Source organism: Ceratotherium simum, chromosome X, assembly GCF_057802395.1.
Source record: "Ceratotherium simum simum isolate JZ-2026a chromosome X, ASM5780239v1, whole genome shotgun sequence".
Lineage (NCBI taxonomy): Eukaryota > Metazoa > Chordata > Mammalia > Perissodactyla > Rhinocerotidae > Ceratotherium > Ceratotherium simum.
In genome coordinates, this window is record NC_141940.1 from 109,860,079 (window position 1) to 109,882,732 (window position 22,654).

General features: G+C 41.4%; 1 protein-coding gene across 2 annotated transcripts in view; it reads left to right on the forward strand.

Annotated features, from left to right (window-relative positions):
- The window catches only part of APOO (apolipoprotein O), a 54,417-nt gene that overhangs the window by 499 nt on the left and 31,264 nt on the right, over positions 1 to 22,654 (forward strand). For both annotated transcript variants that reach the window (XM_004435203.3, XM_087427253.1), the window contains one exon: positions 22,284 to 22,391. In XM_004435203.3, the coding sequence (XP_004435260.1) occupies positions 22,284 to 22,391 (108 nt within the window). Of the gene's footprint in view, positions 1 to 22,283; positions 22,392 to 22,654 lie in introns of those variants that run through there.

Genomic DNA, 22,654 nt, shown 5'->3' on the forward strand with positions numbered 1-22,654 from the left:
CTTGGGTTCGTGGGTAGGGTGAGGCCAGCTCAAGGCACTGCAGGGTTCGGCTTTGGTTGCCTGGCAGAGTCAGGTTTCAGAACCTGGTGTGTGAATGGGGGAGGGTCAACTTTGGAGAAGCTGCTGCAGGGTGTAGGGGAGGCTGGCATGGGAATGGCTGGGTGAGGGGAGAAGCTGGAGCTTTGCTCCCCTCCCCAGGAAGCATTATTTAGTATGGACAAGTCGACCCTCTTTAATTTTATGAACTCGTCGTCTTTGAAAGAAATTGATTTTTACAGTGAAGACTTTGTTCGAAAATCTGCATTTTAACGTGAAGCCATTATCATACCACTTTAAAAAAAATGATATTTTCTATCACGAAGAACAAATCACAAGCTACCAGAAATTAGTCTACAAAATTGAGTCTTCAAGAAGCATAGAAACCATAAAATAATGCTAATGGAATTTCAAAATTGTACTACTCATTTAAAAGTTTTATTGAGCTCCTGTAGTGTACTTTGGGCACATTAGTACAGGTTGTAAAATCGGAACATGGATTGTCTTCCAATCTTGGCATCACAGCTTTCTAGCTGTGTGACCTTGGGCAAGTCACTTAACCTCTCTTTGCCTGTTTTCAAATAGGTGAAATTGGGGGGACTAGCATCTTCCTCATAGGGTTGTTATAAGGAATAAAAAAGTTAGTATGTGTAAGGCACTTGGAAGAAGCCCTGGCACATAGAAGTGCCATCTACATATTTGCTTTTGTTTTGTTCTCAGGAAGGTCCCAGTTTAGTCAGGATGACAGAACCCAAAAGCAATTTATGTTCATTTGATAAATTTGTGTTGAACGCCTATAATGTGCTAGGAGCTCAGCTCAGTTTTAGGGTTGCAACAACAAAGAATATGCTGTGATCAGTTGACATGGGTATCAACAATATACCATGTTGGTAAAAGGGAGAGCAGGATCTCCTCTGCCTAACTAGGGGTTCTTATCCTGTGGTCCTCAGCCCTTCAGAGAGTCTGAATAGAATTCGGGGGGTTCCTGAACTCTGATGGGAAAAAATCTTTATTTTCACCAATCTCCAACTGAAATTTAGCATTTTTTTCAGTTATAAATGTAGGTAACTGTTTCAGTTATCTTGCTGCATAGTGAACCACTGCAACTCAGTGCCTTGAAACAACAATGATTTATTATTTCTCACCATCTGTAGATTGTCTGGGCAGTTCTGCTGCCATCCCCCCGTGGCTGCATTTAGGTGGTGGCTAGGCTACAAGGTGGCCTAACTCCCATGTCTGGGAGCTTGGTGCCCCTCACTGTGCCTAACTTGGGCTTCCTTACATGATTACTGGGTTCCAAGAGGGCTAGTCCCAATGCCTAAACACCTGCCTGCATCACATTTGCTGATGTGAAAACAAGTCGCAGACTCTACTGACTGTAGAGTCAGTATGGTGGAGGACCACATCAGAGCATGGATATGAGGCGGTGTGGTTCACTGGGAGTGATTAATTTAATAAGCTACTACAGCAACAAACCACAGTAGTAGTAGCAGTACCTGTCACCAGTAGAAGTCACAGGACCAATGCATGTCACAGACATTTTCATATTGCATTACAGGTGTTGCAGATCTCAGAATATCATTTATGCTCATCACTACTTCAAAATTACAGTAGTTATAAGACTCACTCTTAGATCTTTTTATTTAATGAGCTAATAAGCACATATTACTATATCAGATTTGGGGTTTAAAAAATATCTTTATAACTATTGCAATAGGTGTTTTATGGAATTAGAAGCATTATTTTGAGAAGGGGTCCATAGGGCTCACCAGGCTACCAAAGAGGTCTATGGCACAAGAAAGGCAAGGAACCCCTGGGGACTTCACGGGAGGCTTCACAGAGGAGACATTTAAATTTAGTTTTGAAAGATAAGTTGGAGTTCCTCAGGTGGAGGAGTTGGGAAACATTAGCAGTGGTACTCCATTGGAGGAAGTGCCAGTAGCTCAGTTCTCCTGTGTCACGGGAAGATACGGTGAACTGAAATTATCCAAACGTAGTTTGAGTAGAAAAAAATCACAACAAACCTTGGTGGACAACAAAATGTAAGGAGTAGGCAGAGGAAGAGGGAAGGCCAGAGATGTTTGAGAAGCAAATTTTGATAAGTAGCAGTAGGAGCACAAAAGAGTGATGTTGAGAAAATCAAGAGAGGAAAGTTGCACGGAGGACAGCCTATGTTAAGACGCTTTCAACTGGGAAAACAGTTGCTTAAATAGTAAGGAAAGTTATCTCACCAAGTCCAGGGGAAGTGTAGACTCCAGTGGGTCAACGATGTCATCAAGGACCTGGTCTCTTTTCTTGGCTTTTCATAGTAAGATTGGTTCCCCTTATGGTTGCAAGATGACTGCCAGTACACATGCTTTCCCATTCACTAGAGCAAGAGAAAGAGGACAAAACTCCCACACTTGGATTACGCTCTTCCTTCAGTCTGAATGGACCATCTTCGGTCAGGTGTCTGCCCCTGATCCGATAGCCAGTGCCAGGGGAATGCCATGCTCTGATTGGCTTAGACTAAACAGGATCAGCTCAGGATGGAGTCACTTTATCTTAATCACATGGGAGAGAAATGAATGCATGAACACGATGGGGGAATGGAGACTGGATGTGCAACCAACAATGTCCATGACAGAAAGATGAGTTATCAGATGAATTTGGAGAAGTGTTTGTTTATTTGGGCAATTTGGAAAGCTTTCATGATCTTTATACATGTAGGTTTACTGGTGGAAGTGAAAGCTAGATTAATACAGGTTGGTGACTGAGAGATGAGTAAGTGAACACAGTGGTGGGGTTGATAAACTTGACTGTCAAGGGAAGGAGAGAGAATATGGTAACTAGAGGGACATGTTGAGTCAAGATTCTGGAGTTGTTTTGTGGTTGTTCCAGTATTCAAGATTTGGCAATGTGTATGGCCAGAGAGGGAGCTTTTATAAGAGAGACTCTCTCAGCTTTGAAAAGGAGCGAGATATTCCCTTCCTCCTGTGAGATGGAAGGAAAAGAAGGGTGGGAGTGATTGTAGACCAGTGGTTCTCAACTGGATGGTACTACCCATTTGTGGTGCGTTTTGGAAACTCCAGTGGTTCTTCATGTCTTTAGTTGTGTTGAACATTTATATACTGAAATATAATTCTTATTATAAATCTTTCCTTTTTGTTTTCCATTATGTTACCATCAAGTCAGCATGCTCGTCTCTTTCTTTTGGACTTATGTGTGTAGGTGGGTGATGAATTTTATTTCAAGATAGCAAAAGAGTTACTTAGAAAAATATTTGTCATAAAATGGCGGTGTTAGGTCTAGTAGCTGAGAACCAGTGCTTCTCCAACTTTAATGTGCTTGTGACTTGTTAAAATGCAGGTTCTGATTCAGTAAGTCTGGGGTGGGGCCTCAGATTCTCCATTTTTTAACAAGCTCCTGGGTGATAGAGATGCTGCTAGTCCCCCATCATACGTTGAATAGCAAGAACTGAGGCAAATTGAGAGGTGAATGGTGTTTTCGAGATGAGTGATTTTATGAGCATGGTGGGATTTGGAAGAGGCACTGAGCAAGGAACAAAAAAGATAAGTGAGAGGCTTTGAGGGCTCTGCTGAGAGCAGCTATGGGAGGTCCGTCATGATTGCAGTCTGGGAGTGGGGAAGAGCAAATGGTAGGACTGATCTGGGTTTGAGAGTTGTCAGCTTGGACTGGAGGGCAAAGTTGTTGATGAGTATAGATGTTGATGGGAAAAGTACAGTGTGTGTGACCAGTTACGTGCATATACCATTAAAATATTTAAACTGTAACCATTGTTTTAATTTAGCTATCTATCTTCAGGTCAGTAGGGGGCACTGGTGAATTAAAAAACATTTGAAAAGCTGCCCAGTGTTTGCATTCTGTTGTAGCTTGAAGCAGCTTCTCCCAGTGCAGCTGCAGGAAGCTTGAATATTGAATATGTACAGCCAGTCCCCAGATTCATGTTACTAGATTTCATTCGTTACACAAATGTTTATCACAGTCCATCTATGGGCTGGGCACCCTGCTGGACCCTCATGGGTACAAATGAAAAGACCCAGTTCTTACCTAGGAGAGAGTCCCTAAATTTGGCTGCACATCAGAATTATTTGAGAAACAATTTCCAGGGCCCTGCCCACGGTTCTGATTTAGTTTTTTTTTTTTTTGTGAGGAAGATCGGCCCGGAGCTAACATCTGCCAATCCTCCTCTTTTTGCTGAGGAAGACTGGCCCTGGGCTAACATCCATGCGCATCTTCCTCCACTTTATATGGGACGCTGCCACAGCATGGCTGGACAAGTGGTGCGTCGGTGTGCGCCCGGGATCTGAACTGGCGAACCCCAGGCCGCCGCAGCGGAGCGTGCGCGCTTAACCGCCTGCGCCACCGGGCCGGCCCCATGATTTAGTTTTTAAGTGAGGTCCCGGAACCTCTAGTCTTGAAAAAGCCCCCCAGGTGACCGTGAAACTTCTGTTTCAGGAGCTCACAGTGCAGTTATCGGCACAGACATGCAGTCCATTCCACTGCAGTGGGATAAGTGCTCTGATGTAAAAGGATTGGGGAAATACAGAGCAGTGGGTCTCAGCCTTAACTGCACATTAGAATCACCTGAGGAGCTTTTATAAGTCCTGATGCCCAGGCTGCACCCAGACCAATGCCATCAGAATCTCTAGGGTTGGAATCTAGGCCTCTGGTTTGTAGAGCATGTAGCCAACCTCGAGAGGAATTCCTAGAGGAATGAGCACCAGCAGGGGGCATCAGAAGACTTTGTAGAGGAGAACATGCTTGCGCTGACCTTTGAAGCTGGGCGACAAGGTTGAAAGGACCTTCCAAGCAGAGAAGAAAAGTGAATGCAAGGACACAGGAGTAAGCGAGTTCAGCACGGTGTTATGACCTTGGGCTTCACTGTGTTACTGTGGGCAAGATACATACTAAAGTTCTCTGTTGCTGTCTCGTTATCTATAAACAAGGATAAGACTAGCACCAGCCTCAAATTGTTGTGTGGATTAAATTAACTCAGACCCATAGCTTAGCACGGTGCTTGGTGCAAAGTAAGTGTTCAGTAAATATGAGCTGTTATCACAACTTTTACCTCGCATCCTGTAGGAGGCTGCTATGGTAGTGTTGTAGTGGTGCACACTCTGGGGGCTTTCCAAAAGTATTTTTACATTCAAAACTTGGTAGTTGATTGGATTTGGCAGAGGAGGGAGAAGGAGAATTGAAGGATAATGCCCAGGCTTTTGGCTTGGAAAATTGAGTGGCTCTTAGAACTATTCATTGAGATGGAAAAGTGGAAGAAGGCTGAGTTTAGTTTGGGGGGAGGTGGTAATTTGATTTTGAACAAGTTGGGCTTGTTGAAATATCTGTGGGCATTAAGTGGTGGTAATCAGTTGATGTGGAACCCAAGAGTATGGAGTTTTCATGAGAGAGTTGTGGGCTGGAGATGGGGGAATCGTCAGACGCCTCAAGGGCGAGAAGGTGGCCTAGTGAAGGCTGGTCTGCGTCAGTTCCTTCCTGAAGGGCAGAGATGTGACCTGTACTCACCAGTCAGAGGAGCCTAAGGTGACCGTATCCTTGGCTATATTATTATTATTATGTTATTACCTCACATATTTTGGTGGCTGTTTGGTCTTGATGTAATACCTTCATTGCCTCTACTTTCTTTTTTTAAAATTATTTATTTATTTATTTATTTTCCCCCCAAAGCCCCAGTAGATAGTTGTATGTTATAGCTGCACATCCTTCTAGTTGTTGTGTGTGGGACGCAGCCTCAGCATGGCCAGAGAAGCGGTGCGTCGGTGCACGCCCGGGATCCGAACCCGGGCCGCCAGCAGCAGAGCGCGCGCACTCAACCGCTAAGCCGCGGAGCCGGCCCGCCTCTACTTTCTGAAATTCATTTTCTTACCATGAATAGTATGTTACTAGTACAAACTGAAGGGGGAATTACAATGCTAAATGGAAAAGGAAAATCATCTGTAAATTGGCAAAGAAATACTGTAACTTTATTTTACTTGAATATTATTTTAAATGCCACTTTTTAATTTTTTGGTGAGGAAGATTAGCCCTGAGCTAACATCTGTTGCCAATTCTCCTCTTTTTGCTGAGGAAGACTGGCCCTGGGCTAACATCTGTGCCCATTTTCCTCCACTTTACACATGGGCCGCCTGCCACAGACAGCATGGCCCAATAAGTGGTGTGTAGGTCTGCGCCCGGGATCTGAACCCGTGAACCCCAGACCGCCGAAGCAGAGCGTGCGAACTTAACCACTACCCCACTGGGCCGGCCCTAAATGCCACATATTTTGAAAGATGAAGATTTTTCCTCTTAGAATTGAAACATCTCTGAGGGACTTCTCTTTGAGGAATTATAGTGAATACATTTTTGCTTGCATAAATACATATTTATGTGCAGAATTATTTGGATTTTTTTCCTTTTTTACCCTTCAAAGAGGTTGAGGAGTAGATCACAAAGAAGAAGAAAAACCTGCCCTGCACTGCTGGACGTAGTCAGAAAGCACAAGCTCGGGTTCTCATTGTAGTGTTTCTGGTGTCTGGCTGAGCGACCTTAAGGAAGTTTCCTGTCTCTTGGAGTCCCGTCATCACCGTACTGAGGGGACACTAAAATGCCCCTCCGTATTGCACGGGATTGTTGGGAGGTTCAAATGTGATAACAAATGTGAAAAGAACAGTAAACTACAAAGCACCCTATCAGTATCAGGTATTTTCAAGCCCTCTGTTCACCAGTCTGTCCACCGAAGTGATCTCAAGTTGCAGGTTAGCACTGTGGACTTAGGACTGTAAAAAGTAGATCAGACTTGCAGAAATTCACTTCTCATTTGAAACTGAATTCTGCTTAGCGCCCTGTAACACTCTTCCATCTACTTCTAACTTGCAAATAGCTTCTCCTGTGCAGCTAACACTGGAAGAGAAGGAAGTAGATGAATTACATCTTAAAAGAATGGGGAGCAGAGACAAAATGGAAGAGAAAAGTAGATAATGCACTAGACGTTTATGATAAGTGAATTTATTACCCCATGAGGCCTGTGCATATTTATAGAATTTTATGATATAAAGGTTTAATTTATAATCAGTATGTATATGTGCCCCACACCCATGTTCTTTCTAGGCTAGACTGGAACTTCTTAGAGAATAAGAAATGAACTTCGATATTTGTTTGTATGATACGTTTAAAATGACTGAAAGTAATTAGATGCATAAGAAATCTCTATAGCAAAAATAGCTGTTTCAAAAACTTGAGAGTTGACTTATAATATGACAAGAAAGTTCCAAAAAAATTTTAAAATAAAGGAATTAAAAGTTTGTATCAGTTGATTTTCCCCAATAATGCTAAAGTGGAATTTTGCAGTTAGTTCATACAACGTGAAACTTTATGTAGATATTTTCAGGGAAAAAAAATCTCAGTCTAAAGATATATTTTAGAATTTGGCACTTACTTAGTTTTTACTTTTGCTGAGTTTTTCCTCATTTTTGCATGGCCTCATGCCAGTTTTATTAGAAAACTTCAACAGTGCCAGTTCCTTAATGTAATGGGTTTTTAAACTTGTGTTCATTGTACTCTAAAACTTGTAGAAGCAAGAATTTAGAGCGAGGGTTGTAGAGTTTTCAATATGCTGAGAGCTTATAACTTTGAAGATTAAGCTGCATTTTCATGATAATAGCTGTATGGATGGTAGATAGTACAGTTGTATTTTGAATGAATATTGTTCTAGAGGCACTTTAAATACAGTCACCCTTTATCTTCCTGCTTCATTCTGACTCTTGGAAGTAATGCAGTGTGTTTTATTCAAAGCCCACACTGGCTCCAGCTTAAGTCCGTCTTTGGTTGGTTGGGTGAGGATGAGGAGCCCTCTGTGGGAGCTAGAGATGGATCGAGAACGTAGGTTCGTTGCTTAGTTGGGAGGGCTACCCAGTGGTTTCTTTTTTCAGATACGTCTATTCATTCCTTTGAACGTCCTTTTTAGATAGGATATATGAAAATAATAAAGACTCATTTTTCTTTTGTTGCTCATGCCACAAACATCAGTCCTTGTGAAATAGCCTGTTTTGCTTTGTGCTTGCTGAAACGAATCTCCCCTCCCATTAGAGGTGCTGATTCACGTGCCCTGTTGTGACATGGGTTACACTGGTGACTGAGTAAATAAGCAGAAAGTGATACGAGGACTCCAACAAGTTTCCGAAATCATCTGTTGACGGCTTACCTCACTAGGCAAATACTGACTCTGAGCCTGTTTATGGAGTCACATCGTTTGGGATCGCTGTTAAAAGTTGCTGTGCATCCTCCAAATATTGACTTTTCTTGTTTTTGTTTCTTATTTTCACAGAGATTTTCATTATGAATCCAGATTATCATCAGCTGACTTAAGCTTTGCACATGATTTTTTTTTTCCAAAAGAGTTTTTCAGTTTTCTTTTCCTTAAAGAAGACCAAGCATGTGAATAACTGAGATGACGTTGCAGGCCGTTGTCGTCAGTGAGTTCAGCATTCTCTGTGCGCACACTGGTCTATCAGGAAACGAAACTGGCTCTAGATAGAGGGTACTTTGACAGAATAGTTCTTCCTCTTAGAAAATGTAGATTTTTTTTAGTGGCTTTAGAAAATGCAGATTTTTTTTAGTGGCTTGAAAATATAGAAGCATCTGAAAAGCAAGTCTTGAAGTAAATGTTCCCCTGTGATTTTTTCCTACTTACATTCCCTTAACTCAGAAAAGAGTGAATTTGCTCTTAGGATGCCGTTCCAAGAGAGAAAAATATGTATAGATTTTGGAGTTTAAGGCAAGCAGCGGTAAATTTCTGTCTGAATGAGGAAGTTGAAAATAAATTTGAAACATGTTAAATTATATGTCATCTGTGTTCTAAGTCTGTGAAACCAGTACAGCCCAACCAGATGACTCAAAACCTGCCTGAAGGGACAATTTCTCACTTGTTGGCTCTGAGGTTTCCTTCCTGTTTATCAGACAACTTTATTAATTTTTTGCATGAATTTAACAAAATCCAGTAACTATTTTTTAAAGAGTAGGAAATGAAACAATTGCAGATGAAACATTTTCTTTGCTTTGCTGACCTAATTTTGTGGTGAATTCTGCCCTCCAAAGATAAAATAGAACTTGGTTTTCTGTGAGAAAAAGATAATGTTAATCTTGAAAACAGCCTCATTTTTTTTCTTTGCTTATCTCTTTAGATCACGGTCTGTTTATAGTGCATGAGGAAGAACTAGGAAATATCAATTACTTCAGTAATTGAATTACAGAATTACAGAACTGAAAGTTTCTCATAAAATAGTTCGGTATTTGTCACAGTTGGAAGACAGTTTTTCTTTTTGTTGGTTAAAGTCTAAACTCTTAAAATATTGGCTTTATAATCCCTTCACTATGAAACAGATTGATATGATTGTGGTTTGTATTGTTGTTGTTCAAGTGTAAGTGCTCCAAAATTTCTACATCCAAATGAGTGCCTGTAAAACAGTCATTTTGAGAGGATAGATTTAATTATCCTCTCAGTATATTTCTTCCAGACACGCTGTCACTGATCAATATATTTATTCCAAAAATATTGTCACTGATCAAAATGTTTTTGCCCCTCTTCATTTGGAGTTATCGTCATACTTTGTGGCAAATTCTTTAGCATATCCTCAGGAGCCAGCCATTTTTGTTCTTTGCATATTACAAAACAAATAATATTCGTTGTAAAATCTTCAGGAAATACAGATAATACTAAGGAATCACCCTTAATCCCACCACCAATAGATAAACACTGTTAATGTCTTTTCAGACTCGTTTCTGGGCATACTTTTATATACCTTCAGTTTGATATTTTCCGGAAACTGACAAATCCCTTCCCCCCTTTTTTTAAACAAACACCATTTTCTAATCTGCTTTTCTCACTTTTATTTCAAATATATTGAGACTGATTTTCTTATAGGCTTACAATTTGATCTGAAGGCATTTAGAAATGGAAGCCATATGATTATATATTAAAAGTAAATTTCCTTTATTAATTTGTTATATAAATAGTTGCAGTAAATTCTGACTGCATAATCTATCAATGTTACTACTTTGAAGAGAAAATACTTTTTTTGTGGAGGCATTGATTTTTTTTTTCCCCACCATCTTAACCATTTGTTTTAGTTCCATATTTTTTTATTGTGGTAACAAAACACATAACATAAAATTTACCTTCTTAACCCATTTTTAAGTGTACAGTTCAGAAGTGTTAAATATGTTCACGTTGATGAGGAAAAGATCTCCAGAACTTTTTCGTCTTGCAAGACTAAAACTCTATACCCATTAAATAACAACTCTCCATTTCCTCCTCCCCCAGCCCCTGGTAACCACCATTCTACTTCCTGTTTCTATGAATTTGACTGCTTTAGATACCTCATATCTATGAAATCATACAGTATTTCTCTTTTGTGATTGGCTTATTTCACTTAGCCTAATGTCCTCGAGGTGCTAATATAACATTGTGTATATATGCCACATTTTGTTTATCCATTCATCTGTCCATGGAGACTTGGGTTGCTTCCACGTTTTAGCTGTTGTGAATAGTGCTGCTATGAACGTGGGTGTGCAAATATATCCTCGAGACCCTGCTTTCAATTCTTTTGGATATATACCCAGGAGTGGAATTGCTGGATCATATGGTAGTTCTAGTTTAATTTTTTGAGGAACCTCTATACTGTTTTCCTTAGTAGTTGCACCATTTTACAATCCCATTAGCAGTGTGTAAGAGTTCCTTACACAGTTTCTTTATATCCTCGCCAACACTTGTTATTTTCTGTTTTTTTGATAGTGGCCATCCTAAGGGGTGTGAGGTAAGAAAATACCTATTTAAAAAAATGTATAGATAATACTGAAATACCTTTTCCTTGTAAAAGGTCAAAACAGTACAGTTAAGGTAATTATCAGGTTCCTGTTGTCTGCCTCCCTCTAATCGCTTTCTCAGAGAAAACCTCTGTTACCAGTTTGGTATATTGCCCTCCAGATTAGAAAGGATTACTGTATAAAATAGAGGTACTGTACTGAATGCTTATTATGGGGGGAGGGCATATTCTTTTGATGTTTTAAGAATATGGACTCATTTAGTTTCTCTTTATTTATTTATTTTTAATTGAGGTCGTAATAGTTTATAACATTGTGAAATTTCACTTGTACATTATTGTCAGTCACCATATAAATGCTCCCTTTCACTCCTTGTGCCCATCCGCCAACCCCCTTCCCCCTGGTAACCACTAAACTATTCTCTGTCCTTGTGTTAGTTTATCTTCCACATATGAGTGAAATCATATGATGTTTGTCTTTCTCTGTCTGGCTTATTTTGCTTAACATAGTACCCTCAGAGTCCATCCATTTTGTTGCGAATGGGACGATTTTGTCTTCTTTTATGGCTGAGTAGTATTCTATTGTATATATATCTATATATACCACATCTTCTTTATCCAGTCATCACTCAGTGGGCCCTTGGGTTGCTTCCACTTCTTGGCTATAGTGAATAATGCTGTGATGAACATAGGGGTGCATAGGTCTCTTTGAATTGTTGATTTCAAGTTCTTTGGATAAATACGCAGTAGTGGGATAGCTGGGTCATATGGTATTTCTATTTTTAATTTTTTGAGAAATATCCATACTGTTTTTCCATAGTGGCTGCACCAGTTTTCATTTCCACCAGCAGTGTATGAGGGTTCCCTTTTCTCCACATCCTCTCCAACATTTGTTATTTTTTGTCTTGGTGATTATAGCCATTCTAATGGGTGTAAAGTGATATCTTAGTGTAGGTTTTTGTGTGTGTGTGTGTGTGTGTGTGTGTGTGTGTGTGTGAGGAAGATTGGCCCTGAGCTAATATCCATTGTCAATCCTCCTCTTTTTGCTGAGGAAGATTAGCTCTGAGCTAACATCTGTACTCATCTTCCTCTATTTTATAAGTGGGATACCTCCACAGCATGGCTTGATAAGCGATGCATAGGTCTGCACCTGGGATCCGAACCTGCGAACGCTTGGCCGCTGAAGTGGAGCATGCGAACTTAACCACTATGCCACGGGGCCGGCTCCTATCTTAGTGTAGGTTTGATTTGCATTTCCTAGTTTCTCTTTATTTTTAATTCAATTTACGACACGTTATGAAGGACCGCAATGTAGCCTGATACGGGCAAAATTGTTGATTGTTTTCATCAGTTTGTTTTATCCTAAATTCTTTCACGTAGTTTATTTTTTGTTTTATGTTAGTTTCTTAGAATAAGAATAACCTCAAAAGCGTTGTCAGTTTTCGTAGACCTTTTTTTAAAAAAAAAATCCATTTCAGATTTTTACCTCTTAAACAATTGAAAAAAAACTGATTAAAAACATCTTGTTTTTAAATGAAAAATTTTTTCAGATGGAAATTATTCCAGAAAAGGTTGATTGAAGATCAAAGAACCAGGGCCGGCCCTGTGGCTTGGTGGTTGAGTGCGTGCGCTGCGATGCTGGCGGCCTGGGTTCGGATCCCGGGTGCGCATTGAGACACCGCTTCTCTGTCCATCCTGAGGCCGAGTCCCACATACAGCAACTAGAGGGGTGTGCAGCTATGACATACAACTATCTACTGGGGCTTTGGGGGCAAAAAAAAAAAACACTAGAAAAAAAAAAAAAAAAAAGATCAAAGAACCAGTGTAACATTTGGGGGAAAAAATACATCATTGTGCCTCATTTCCTGTAAATAGAGGAATATCTAATTTTAAATGACATTTACTTTTAAAATGTCCCCAAATGCATTTATTTTCCATAGTGATATAAAGGGATCTTATGCAATAACTTTGGAAACAGCTGTACATTTTAATGTACAGATTATATGGCAGCTAAGTTATATAATAGCTAAAATGCAATAATTAAGGCATTAGATTTATTTATGCAGTTTTTGATACCAAATTATTTTGAGTAGATTATCATCAAATCCCCATCTGACCTTACAAGGGAACTTCTTGACTGAAAACGTTTTTAATAGTATTAAAGTAGCCGCCATGGTTTATGGTTGCCTGTATTTGCTCTCTATTGAGATTGCATCTACTCATGGGTATAGCTGAAAAGATTGTATTGTGTCAGAAATCATCCTCACGTCCCAAACTTTTGTTTTCTTTTGTTACTGCTCTTTACAGAGGCTGTTCCTAGTGACACTGAATCTTAATAACATCAATCTGTTGGATGACTGCTAAAAAAAAAAAAAAAAAAAAAAGCAAGGGCCGTCCCAGCGTCATGGTGTTTGGGTTCCTGCGCTCCGCTTTAGCGGCCGGGGTTAGCAGGTTCAGATTCCAGGTGAAGATCTACACACCACTCATCAAGCCATGCTGTGGCAGGTGTCCCACGTATAAAGTAGAGGAAGATGGGTATGGATGTTGGCCCAGGGCCAATCTTCCTCAGCAGAGACAGGAGGATTGGCATCGGATGTTGGCTCAGGGCTGGTATTCCTTACCAAAAAAAAAAAAAACACATAAACTTTCTGGTCGTTAATTCTGCCTTCTCTCTGCAGTTTCCCAGAATTTCCCAGTTCTGGTACATTATTCCTTTTTCTGTGTTACTCCTGTCCCTTGTCTGTTAGTGCCCTTATCACAGGTGGTATAATTATTTGTTTATCCACGTTATTAGATTGTGGAGGCAGTGACCACATCTTATTGTCTTTGAAGTCTATTTTCATTAAAGAGTTGCTTTGATGTTGTCCTTTAACTGTGTGGCTTATGGGGCCATTAATTGAGGTAGGGAAACTCAGAAAAACAGATTTTTGGAGAAAGATAATTCATTAAGAGGTAGCATTTGAAAAATCTGGTGAAGATGTCCGTGGGGAGTTAGACATACAAGCTTGAGGCTTGGGAAGGCCAGGGCAGAGAATACTGATTGGGGAATCAATAGCATAGGGTGGGAGTTAAGGACTTAGATTTAAATGAAATTGCTCTGGAGTGAGAAGAGGAGAGCGTTAAGGACTACTCTGACTCATCAACCTTGAAGAGATGGGTAGAGGAAGAGAGGCCCAAAAGGAGAGCAGAAGCGCCCTTCAAAGCTTGTAGAATGGAACTAGAGTGGAATCTTGGAAACCAAAGGAAGAGAGAGTTTGAAGATGGTGGAGTGGTCAGCATTTTCAGGATGTAACCGAGATGCCAGGTGTCCATTGAAGTTTAGTAACTGGGAGGCCATTGATGGCCTTGGGAAAAACGGTTTTAGGTACCTTTGAGTAGTGAAGGAAGGAGGGAATAAAGTAGAGAAAGCACACAGAGTCTGTCTTTGTAACTTTGTGTTGAAATATACATACAGAAAAGTACATGGATCATAAGTGAATTTTTATAAACTGAGCATACTAGTATATTTAGCACTCTAGAACCCCTCATGGCCTTTCTGGTCACTCCCCAGCTTGCTAAGGGTATCCACTATTCTGCCTGCTAACCATGGTCTATTTTAAAATAAATTTGTCACTGGAGGGAGATAGAAAGGATAGGGTGGTAGAAAGGGAATTAGGGGTAGAGGGTATTGGTTGTGTTTTGTTTAAGATGGGGAAGATTTTCTTGAATGTAAATAAATCTCATAACTTCTCTTGTGGGTGGCCTGTCACTGTTTCTTTTTATGTTTAGGATGATTTTCATTTCATTCTTTCATGTTTTTAAAACTAAGTACTGTGAAATGAGTTGACAACAGTGACTCCATTTTGTCCCCTGGACTCCATCTTGTTAAAAATATGAAACTATGCTGACCTTGCTGACTTACCAAAAGGGAGTTATTTGCTGAGAAAGGACTTTCTGAAAGACTGTGCAAAAATATACTTTTTCTGGTAACAACAAGATGTCCTTGAGTGAGCTAATGAACTGTAACATAAATTGACCCTCCCTAACAAACAACCGAGGTGATTGTTCTGGGCTCTCCTTGTTGCTAAGAAAAACTCCTGACTTTTACTCCTCAGAGGGACACCTTTCTGGCTGCTGCTGGAACCTGTGTTCCCCGAATTGCATTTCTTTTTTTTCTTTTCTTTTTTTTTTTTGGTGAGGCAGATTGGCCCTGAGCTAACACCTGTTGCCGATCTTCCTCTTTTTGCTTGAGGAAGATTAGCCCTGGGCTAACATCTGTGCCCATCTTCCTTGATTTTATATGTAGGACGCCGCTGCAGCATGGCTTGATGAGTGGTGTAGGTCCGCGCCCAGGATCCAAACCTGCGAACCTTGGGGCACCGAACCTAACCACCATGCCACCAAGCCGGCCCCTGAATTGCATTTCTAAGATCCCAAATTATCGTTCTCCATTTGTTTTGCAGTTGCCTGCTTTTTCTAAGTTGACAGTATGTTTGAGTGTTTACACAAACTTAAGTTGAATAACTGTTCCCCACGCATTTGCTTGTGGAATAGTGATTTTCTAAACTTGGCTGATTGTGGGAATAGATTCTTGGGCCTCTCTTATGTTTACTGAATCAGACATTCTGGGGGAAGGCATTGGAATCTACCCTGCTAAAAAACTCCCCAGGTGATTCTGAAACCTTTTGTGTACACAGGCATGCAAAGCAAGGCTTACATTTTATCGAAAAGGAAACTGGTGTATATTTTAAATGGAAGGTCTAATAAGATAATAGGTTTGTAATTGTGGGAGAATAAAGGGTCAGCCTTTTAAAAGTGGGAGAGACTGTATACTGGATTCTCCATTGCATTGAAAAAGAAAGCAAGTAGCCAGGGTTTTGAGCCCCATCATTCATGCGAGTCCTTAACTGATTCTAAGGGTGGCTTATTTAGCTTGAGATTTTTATTTGTCTTTAAAGCAGTTTTACTGGGGCACATCAGAAAGTGGTCCTGGAGCTACAGAGTTCTGGACAGTACTTTTATTTACAAAACAAGGACAGTTTAGCCTTCTGGGTACCCATTATGGTGTAAGTGTTTGTGACCTCACCAGATTCATATCTTGCTTAACTGTGTGCAAGAATCTGCCCTTGCTGCTGGGACTGAAGGCTAAACTCAATCTTATGCCTGAGTCTTTTTAAAAAAATTTATTTTTTAAGTTGTGACCTGAGTCTTTGAGTAAACTCATAAGCTTCCTGGAAACTCTGTAAGGGCAGGCACCATGTCTGCTTAAGTGCTGTGTCCTGTTTAGCACTGTGCCTGACACAGAGCGGGTATGCAATAAATACTTGTTTTTGAAATAAAATTCTAGTTGACCTTTTCTAATTGTTATATCATCTACAATCCTGCTTACCTAGCCAGATTTGTTTTGCTCTCATCAGTCCTTGGTGAGCTTCAGTGGAGGGAGTAGGAAGCGAGAAAGTCTTCAAGACAATGGTGGCTACCCCTTTACAACACTTCTTGTTAGGGCCCCATCCAACCAAACGCCAATCCTGGTGCTCAGTTTCCATTGATGATTAAGCCCCCTGTGGACTGTGTAAAACAAAAAAAGTTGAAAGACAAAGAGAGTCCAAAGGTCTAAGATGGAAAATATACCTTGGTAGGGAGAGTATAAGATATCTTGCTGGGGAATAGAATCAGAAAGAAAGAAAGAAGGATTAGCCACATGAGCCAGAGAACTCAATGATACTCTCCCTGAGGTTTGCAAAGCTAAGGGTCACCAATTCTCCTTTGTCTGAGCCAAATTTTAGTTTTCCCTATGACTATGGGTCTCTTACAGCTGTTTTCAAAACCTCAGACAAGCCAGTGCGTTGGGGTTCTTACTTTGAGACCTCCAACTAGCTGAATTCCAGGAGAGGCATCTAGTAACTGAAGGGTCCTCTCCAGAGGATAGACTGGATCTAAAGCAACACAGCCTTTGGATCTACTTAGTCAGTAGCTGTAGCTTAGCCCTCATTGAAGATGCAGCTCTTAACACAGTGGGCTTGACTTTGATCTAGCAAGCCAAACTCATGTCTAACCTGCTCTTGGAAGGTGCATATGTACCTACTTTCTGAGCCAAGCCATCTGCCCTGGGTGGGAAGTGAGCCTGGCAAACAAGGATTCTCAAGGACTGTCACCTGGGACAGTGAATGCTCAGGCCACGGGTATGCGCAGTCTAGAGGTTGCTGCCCCTCATCAGAAAAGGTCCAGAGGACATCTCATTTCCCAGGAGGTATTTTCAGTCTGGTTGTACCATAATGGGTCAGGATCCCTCATGGAGAGAGAACGCCTTTGTGTTTGTGTGTCACAAGGCCACCCAACAGGAGTGCCCATGGGAGAAAAGGTGACAAAGCCAGAGCTTTAGAGATAATGACTCAGACCCTGGAAGTTGGTTAAATCTTTCTTCAAGGCATCTAACTTGCATTTTAGTGTTCATTTTCTTCCTCAGGGAGACAAAGGATTAAAGAAGGTTCTTTGCTCCTTCTTTTCCCCTCACACTTTCCTGGGGTGATCTCTGCCCATTTTAATAGCCTTTCCCTTCTGAAATTCTGATACTGAATGGGTTGGCCTGAATACTCAATATGAGCAATACAATAAAAGTTTGTACCTTTTGACCCCCTTCACCCATTTCACTCACCCCCTGCCTCTGGCAACCTGTTCTCTGTATCTATGAGCTCGGTTTTTTTTTTCCTTCAGATTCCACATATAAGTGAGATCGTATGGTATTTGTCTTTCTCTGTCTGACTTTTTTTTTTGTGAGGAAGATCAGCCCTGAGCTAACATCCATGCCAATCCTCCTCTTTTTGCTGAGGAAGACCAGCCCTGAGCTAACATCTATTGCCAATCCTCCTCCTTTTTTTCCCTTTTTCTCCCCAAAGCCCCAGTAGATAGTTGTATGTCATAGTTGCACATGCTTCTAGTTGCTGTACGTGGGATGCCGCCTCAGCATGGCCGGACAAGTGGTGCATCGGTGCACGCCTGGGACCTGGGACCCGAACCCAGGCCGCCAGTAGCAGAGTGCGCGCACTTAACCGCCAAGCCACGGGGCTGGCCCCATCTGTCTGACTTATTTTACTTAGCATAATTCCAAGAGGAGCCACCTTTGATGCTGGAAAGGAAGGTGACCCCCCCCCAAGATGTTGGGCAGTGCATCAGCATTAGGCTTGTCTGCCTGTGAACCGTTTTTACTAGGCTCTTTGCAAAGGTTTCCATCGCGCAGGTCCATACCACCTAGTTCTTTACCATGGTCAGTGTGTGACTGACTCTTTCCTAGGAATGACCCTTGATCTGTAGTTCCCACCCATATTTTGGCATGAACTTGGCACGGTTTAGGTGTGCATGAATTTTTTTTGAGATATAGTTTACATACAGTGAGATGTACAGATTTTAAGTTGCACAGATCTTACAACAATTTGAATTTTGACAAATGTATACACCTTCTGTAACCCACACCCCCGTGAAATATAGATCATTTCTGTCACTCAAGAAAGTTCCCTTGTGCCCCTTCTCAGGAAGTCCACCCCCCCACACACACTTGACCCCCAGGCATCAACTGTTCTGATTTCTAACACTGTGTATTAGGTTTGAGGCCATGGATTTTAAAACATACAGATTTTCTTAAAGTCTTGATGTGAGAGATGTCAGAAAATAATATTTATTCAAGTAAATCACTGCCTCTCAATGGGAGGGAATGCCCACCAGGAGACTTTTGGCAGTGTCTAGAGACATTTTTGACTCATAACTGGGAGGGGGTGCTACTGGCATCTAGTGGGTAGAGGCCAGGGATGCTGCTAAGCCTCCTGCAGTGCACAGGACAGCCTCACAACAAAGAATGATCCAGCCCAAATGTCAATAGTGTGGAGACTGAGAAACCCTGAAGTAAATCACATGCTCTCTGCAGAAAGAATTGTGGCTCTGGGGGGTGTTAATCTGTGGATTTCCCAAGTCTCCTGGGAGGAGGTTTGTTTTTTCTTTGTTTAGTTTGTTGAGAGCCTGCAGGAAGCTGAAAGGGCAACTGCAGGAGCAGGCTTTCCTGGGTGCTGCCGCCCTTGTGGCTGCAGGTCTTGCTGTGGAATGGGAGTGAGGGTGGGCTTGGGGGGAAAATTAACAGAAGAGTAAGAAGAAGAAAACAACTTGGGCAATAAAGGGGCAGGCTGAAGCTAATATTAAAACTGGAAAAATGGATAAGATAAGAGGGAAAAATAAAGTAGAAATTAATAATCAAGAATCCAATAAAATATTAAATTTAAAAAGTGAATGAGTTGAGATTGAAAATAAAAGATGAAAGTGAGAATGATCATTAAGAACATAAAAGTGGAAATCTGAATTAAAACGATAGAAGGCCATAAGACGAAAAATGAAATATGTGAAAAGCAGATAGGATTAAGGGTTGAAAGCAGGAATCAAGAATTAAAAAGGTCAACATAAGGCAGTATTTCAAACGAGGGTGAAGATAGGGGACAATATGAACCCCAAATGCCTGGAGTCTCCAGTGCTGGATGGGGGTGTGAGAAAGAGGTGGGGCATCAGCTGTTGCCGATAAGGAAGGGAGTTGAACAAAGTCTGGTGGGCCAGCTGGGTCAGTGGAAAGTCCCCAGTTCAAGCAGTGTTGTCTGTAGGTCGTGGACGGACAGAGAGCACTGAGTTCACACCTCCGGATACCAGCAGCCCAATAGGCCCTCCTCAGGTTCCGGGAGGGGACTTCCTCCTGAGAACTGTCAGAACTCTTGGGTGGTACAAGCCTCAGCCACCCTGGCCTCTTTCAAAGAGCTATGGGGGGAAAAAAGAGCTATGGATTTATTAATTTAAACAGTGAATTTTTAAAAATTAAAAGCCCTTCTGCGTAGGTTGTAGCAGTTTTCTGGGAGGGAATGTTGATCTCTGTAGGTTGTATCAGAGTGCTGCTGGGCCTGCGTAATGGTTGTGGGAGGCAGAAACCACATTAACTGATGTCAGCAGTAGCTGGCTAACTTTTACCCTGGAAGCAAAAGAAATTTGTAGCAACATTGCTACAAATTTGAATTGAAATTAAGCCCTTTCAGGATGAACACTTAATACTTCAGGGTGTGTTAATTTTTGTTTTTGCTGAGGAAGATTCGCTCTGAGCTAATATCTGTTGCCAGTCTTCCTCTTTTTTTGCTTGAGGAAGATTATCCCTGAGCTAACATCTGTGCCAATCTTCCCCTATTTTGTATGTGGGTCACTGCCGCAGCATGGCTGATGAGTGGTGTATGTCCAGGCCTGGGATCCGAACCCGCGAACCTGGGCCACCGAAGTGGAGCATGCCAAACCTTAACCACTGCACCACGGGGCTGGCCCTTGTTAATTATTTTTAAACCAGTTAAAGTAATAACCACTTTTTTTTATATAGCTTCTAGCTCTTATTTTGCTTCTGAAATATGAGAATTTCTTTTTTTTGTATGACTCCAGGCATCCGTTCCAACAGACATTTTTGTTATGTTTTATCTAGCATTATCTGTTTTGTGAGTATTACAGAATAGGCTATTGTTTCACATTACAGGCACTGCAAATCTCAGTAATATGATTTCCGTGATGCTAAATCATCCTAAGTAGTTAGAGCAAGTCAACCTCTCATTTATTTTTCCCCTCTCTTCCTTCCATTCATGCAGGTAGTAAATAGTTATTGAGCATTTCTTATGTGCTAGGCACATAAGAAGGGCACTAGGAAGGAATACAGAGTAAGACACAGCCCCATGCTGAAAGGGCTTCCAGTCTGTTAGGGAGAACTTGATAGACATAAATAAATGGATAAATAAGAAAAAAAGAAGAAACGTAACGAATCTCCCTGCTGTTAGTTGTACAGAAAGACAAAGCCAGGCGCTGTGGCTTAGTGGTTAAGTGTGCGCGCTCTACTGCTGGCGGCCGTGGTTCGGATCCCGGGCGCACACCGACGCACCGCTTCTCTGGCCATGCTGAGGCCGCATCCCATATACAGCAAGGATGTGCAGCTATGACATACAACTATCTACTGGGGCTTTGGGGGGGGAAAAAAAAAGGACAAAACCAGTATAGGACATTCTGGGCAGAGGAATCAGCATGTGTGAACCCACGAAGCTGGGAAACAGCATGGGAGAAATATATGGAGTTCAAGTTTTGTGGGAGAAGGCAGAGTGACAGAGAAATGAGGTTAGAGAAGGTTATGCGGTCAGATCATAATGGGCCTTGTTTTGGCCCACATAAAAATCCTAGGTAATAAATACAAAAGATCTCAAACAAGGATAGAAGATAATCAGGTTTGCAGTTTAGAAAGATCATTCTTTCGCAGTGTGGTTGAGTCATCAGAGGGCCAAGTGAGCAGTTAGAATGCTGCTAAAACAATCCAGGGAAGAAATGAGGGCCCAGGGGAAGATTGTACAGGAGGGGATGAAGAGGAGAAAGTGAATTGAGATCATTCCCTAGGCAGAATTAACAGGACTAAATGAGCAATAGAATGGGAGGGGTTGGTGAAGATGACCTCAGTTTCTGATCGGGTTGTCTAATTGGGTGGTGGCAGCGTTCCAGAGAGAGGAAGTAGAGGAAGAGGGGCAGGTCTGGGGGAGAGATGCTAGATGGTCAAGTGCTGTGTAAATGTAGGGGATTATTACTGAAAAAAAGCTTTCTGACTTGATTCCACAGCACGTATCCACCCATCAGGCTTAGTGTGGACTTGGAGGCACAGACAAGATCCTGATGAGTTGGTTTTGGATGTGCTTGGTCTGGGGAGCTTGTGTCCCATCTAAGTGGAAATGTCCAGAAGCTACAAGATAAGTGAGTGGAGCTCAGGAGAGAGCTCTGTGCTGGAGCTGCATATCTGAGAGTCACTGGCTTCGTGTTGAAGCCATGGGCCTGAGAGACCCAGTCAAGGAGAGCAAGGCTCAGAAAGAGATTGAGTTTGGGATCTGAGATCGGGGGAGACCAACTCTGGATGGGAATGGAAAGGGAGAGGTTCTGAAAGTTTTGATTATTAGAATAACAGAAATAATCTTCACTCTGTTTGGTGAATCACTAGGTGAGAGCATTAAAAACTCCTTCCCTTGTTGTTGGTGTGTGTGTACGTGTTTGTATGTGGGTGTGTGAGAGAGAGAGAGATTGAGACTTTTATAGTTTTAAATTCATTTCATAACATTTTCTCTATTCTTTCTAAAAGCACGTATATACGTGTGTTTTTGCATTATCTTTTACTTACGTGAAAAGCTAAGTAGGAAAACTTAGGAACTACTGTCTTGGAAATTAAGATAAAGGTGACCTGAAATTGTAAATCTGTGAGAACATGTCTTTTAGGTTCTGACTTCCATAAAACTTGAGGAATACATTTATTTCTCGTAAAGCACAATAAGCCTTTCAGGGCAGGAGCGGCTGAGGTGATGAATGTGCTCATGTTATGCACATTCAGTTTGTGGCATTGGGAGAAGGCTTAAGATTGCCTCTGTGTTTCAGGTAATTCAGAGGTCTGTGGGGCCGGCCAGCCTGAGTCTGCTCACCTTCAAAGTCTATGCATCACCAAAAAAAGACTCACCTCACGAAACTTCCGTGAAGGTTAATGAGGTAACATGCTGTTCATGTTGTGATATATTTTGAACTTCTGATTTAGTTACTATAGGAAGTATACAAATCGTATATTAGGAAGATATGACAGTTTAGAAGATATTGAAAAGAAGGAAATATATTTCCTTATGGTTTGTTTTTCTTTGTAGGAAGCTACTAAATGATGGCTTTTTCAACATATAAACTTTAATTAATGGTCCTTAGCTAAGGGCATAATTAAGGAATATTTTCTACGTTTTTAGTGAGGAATCTGCTATGTCCCA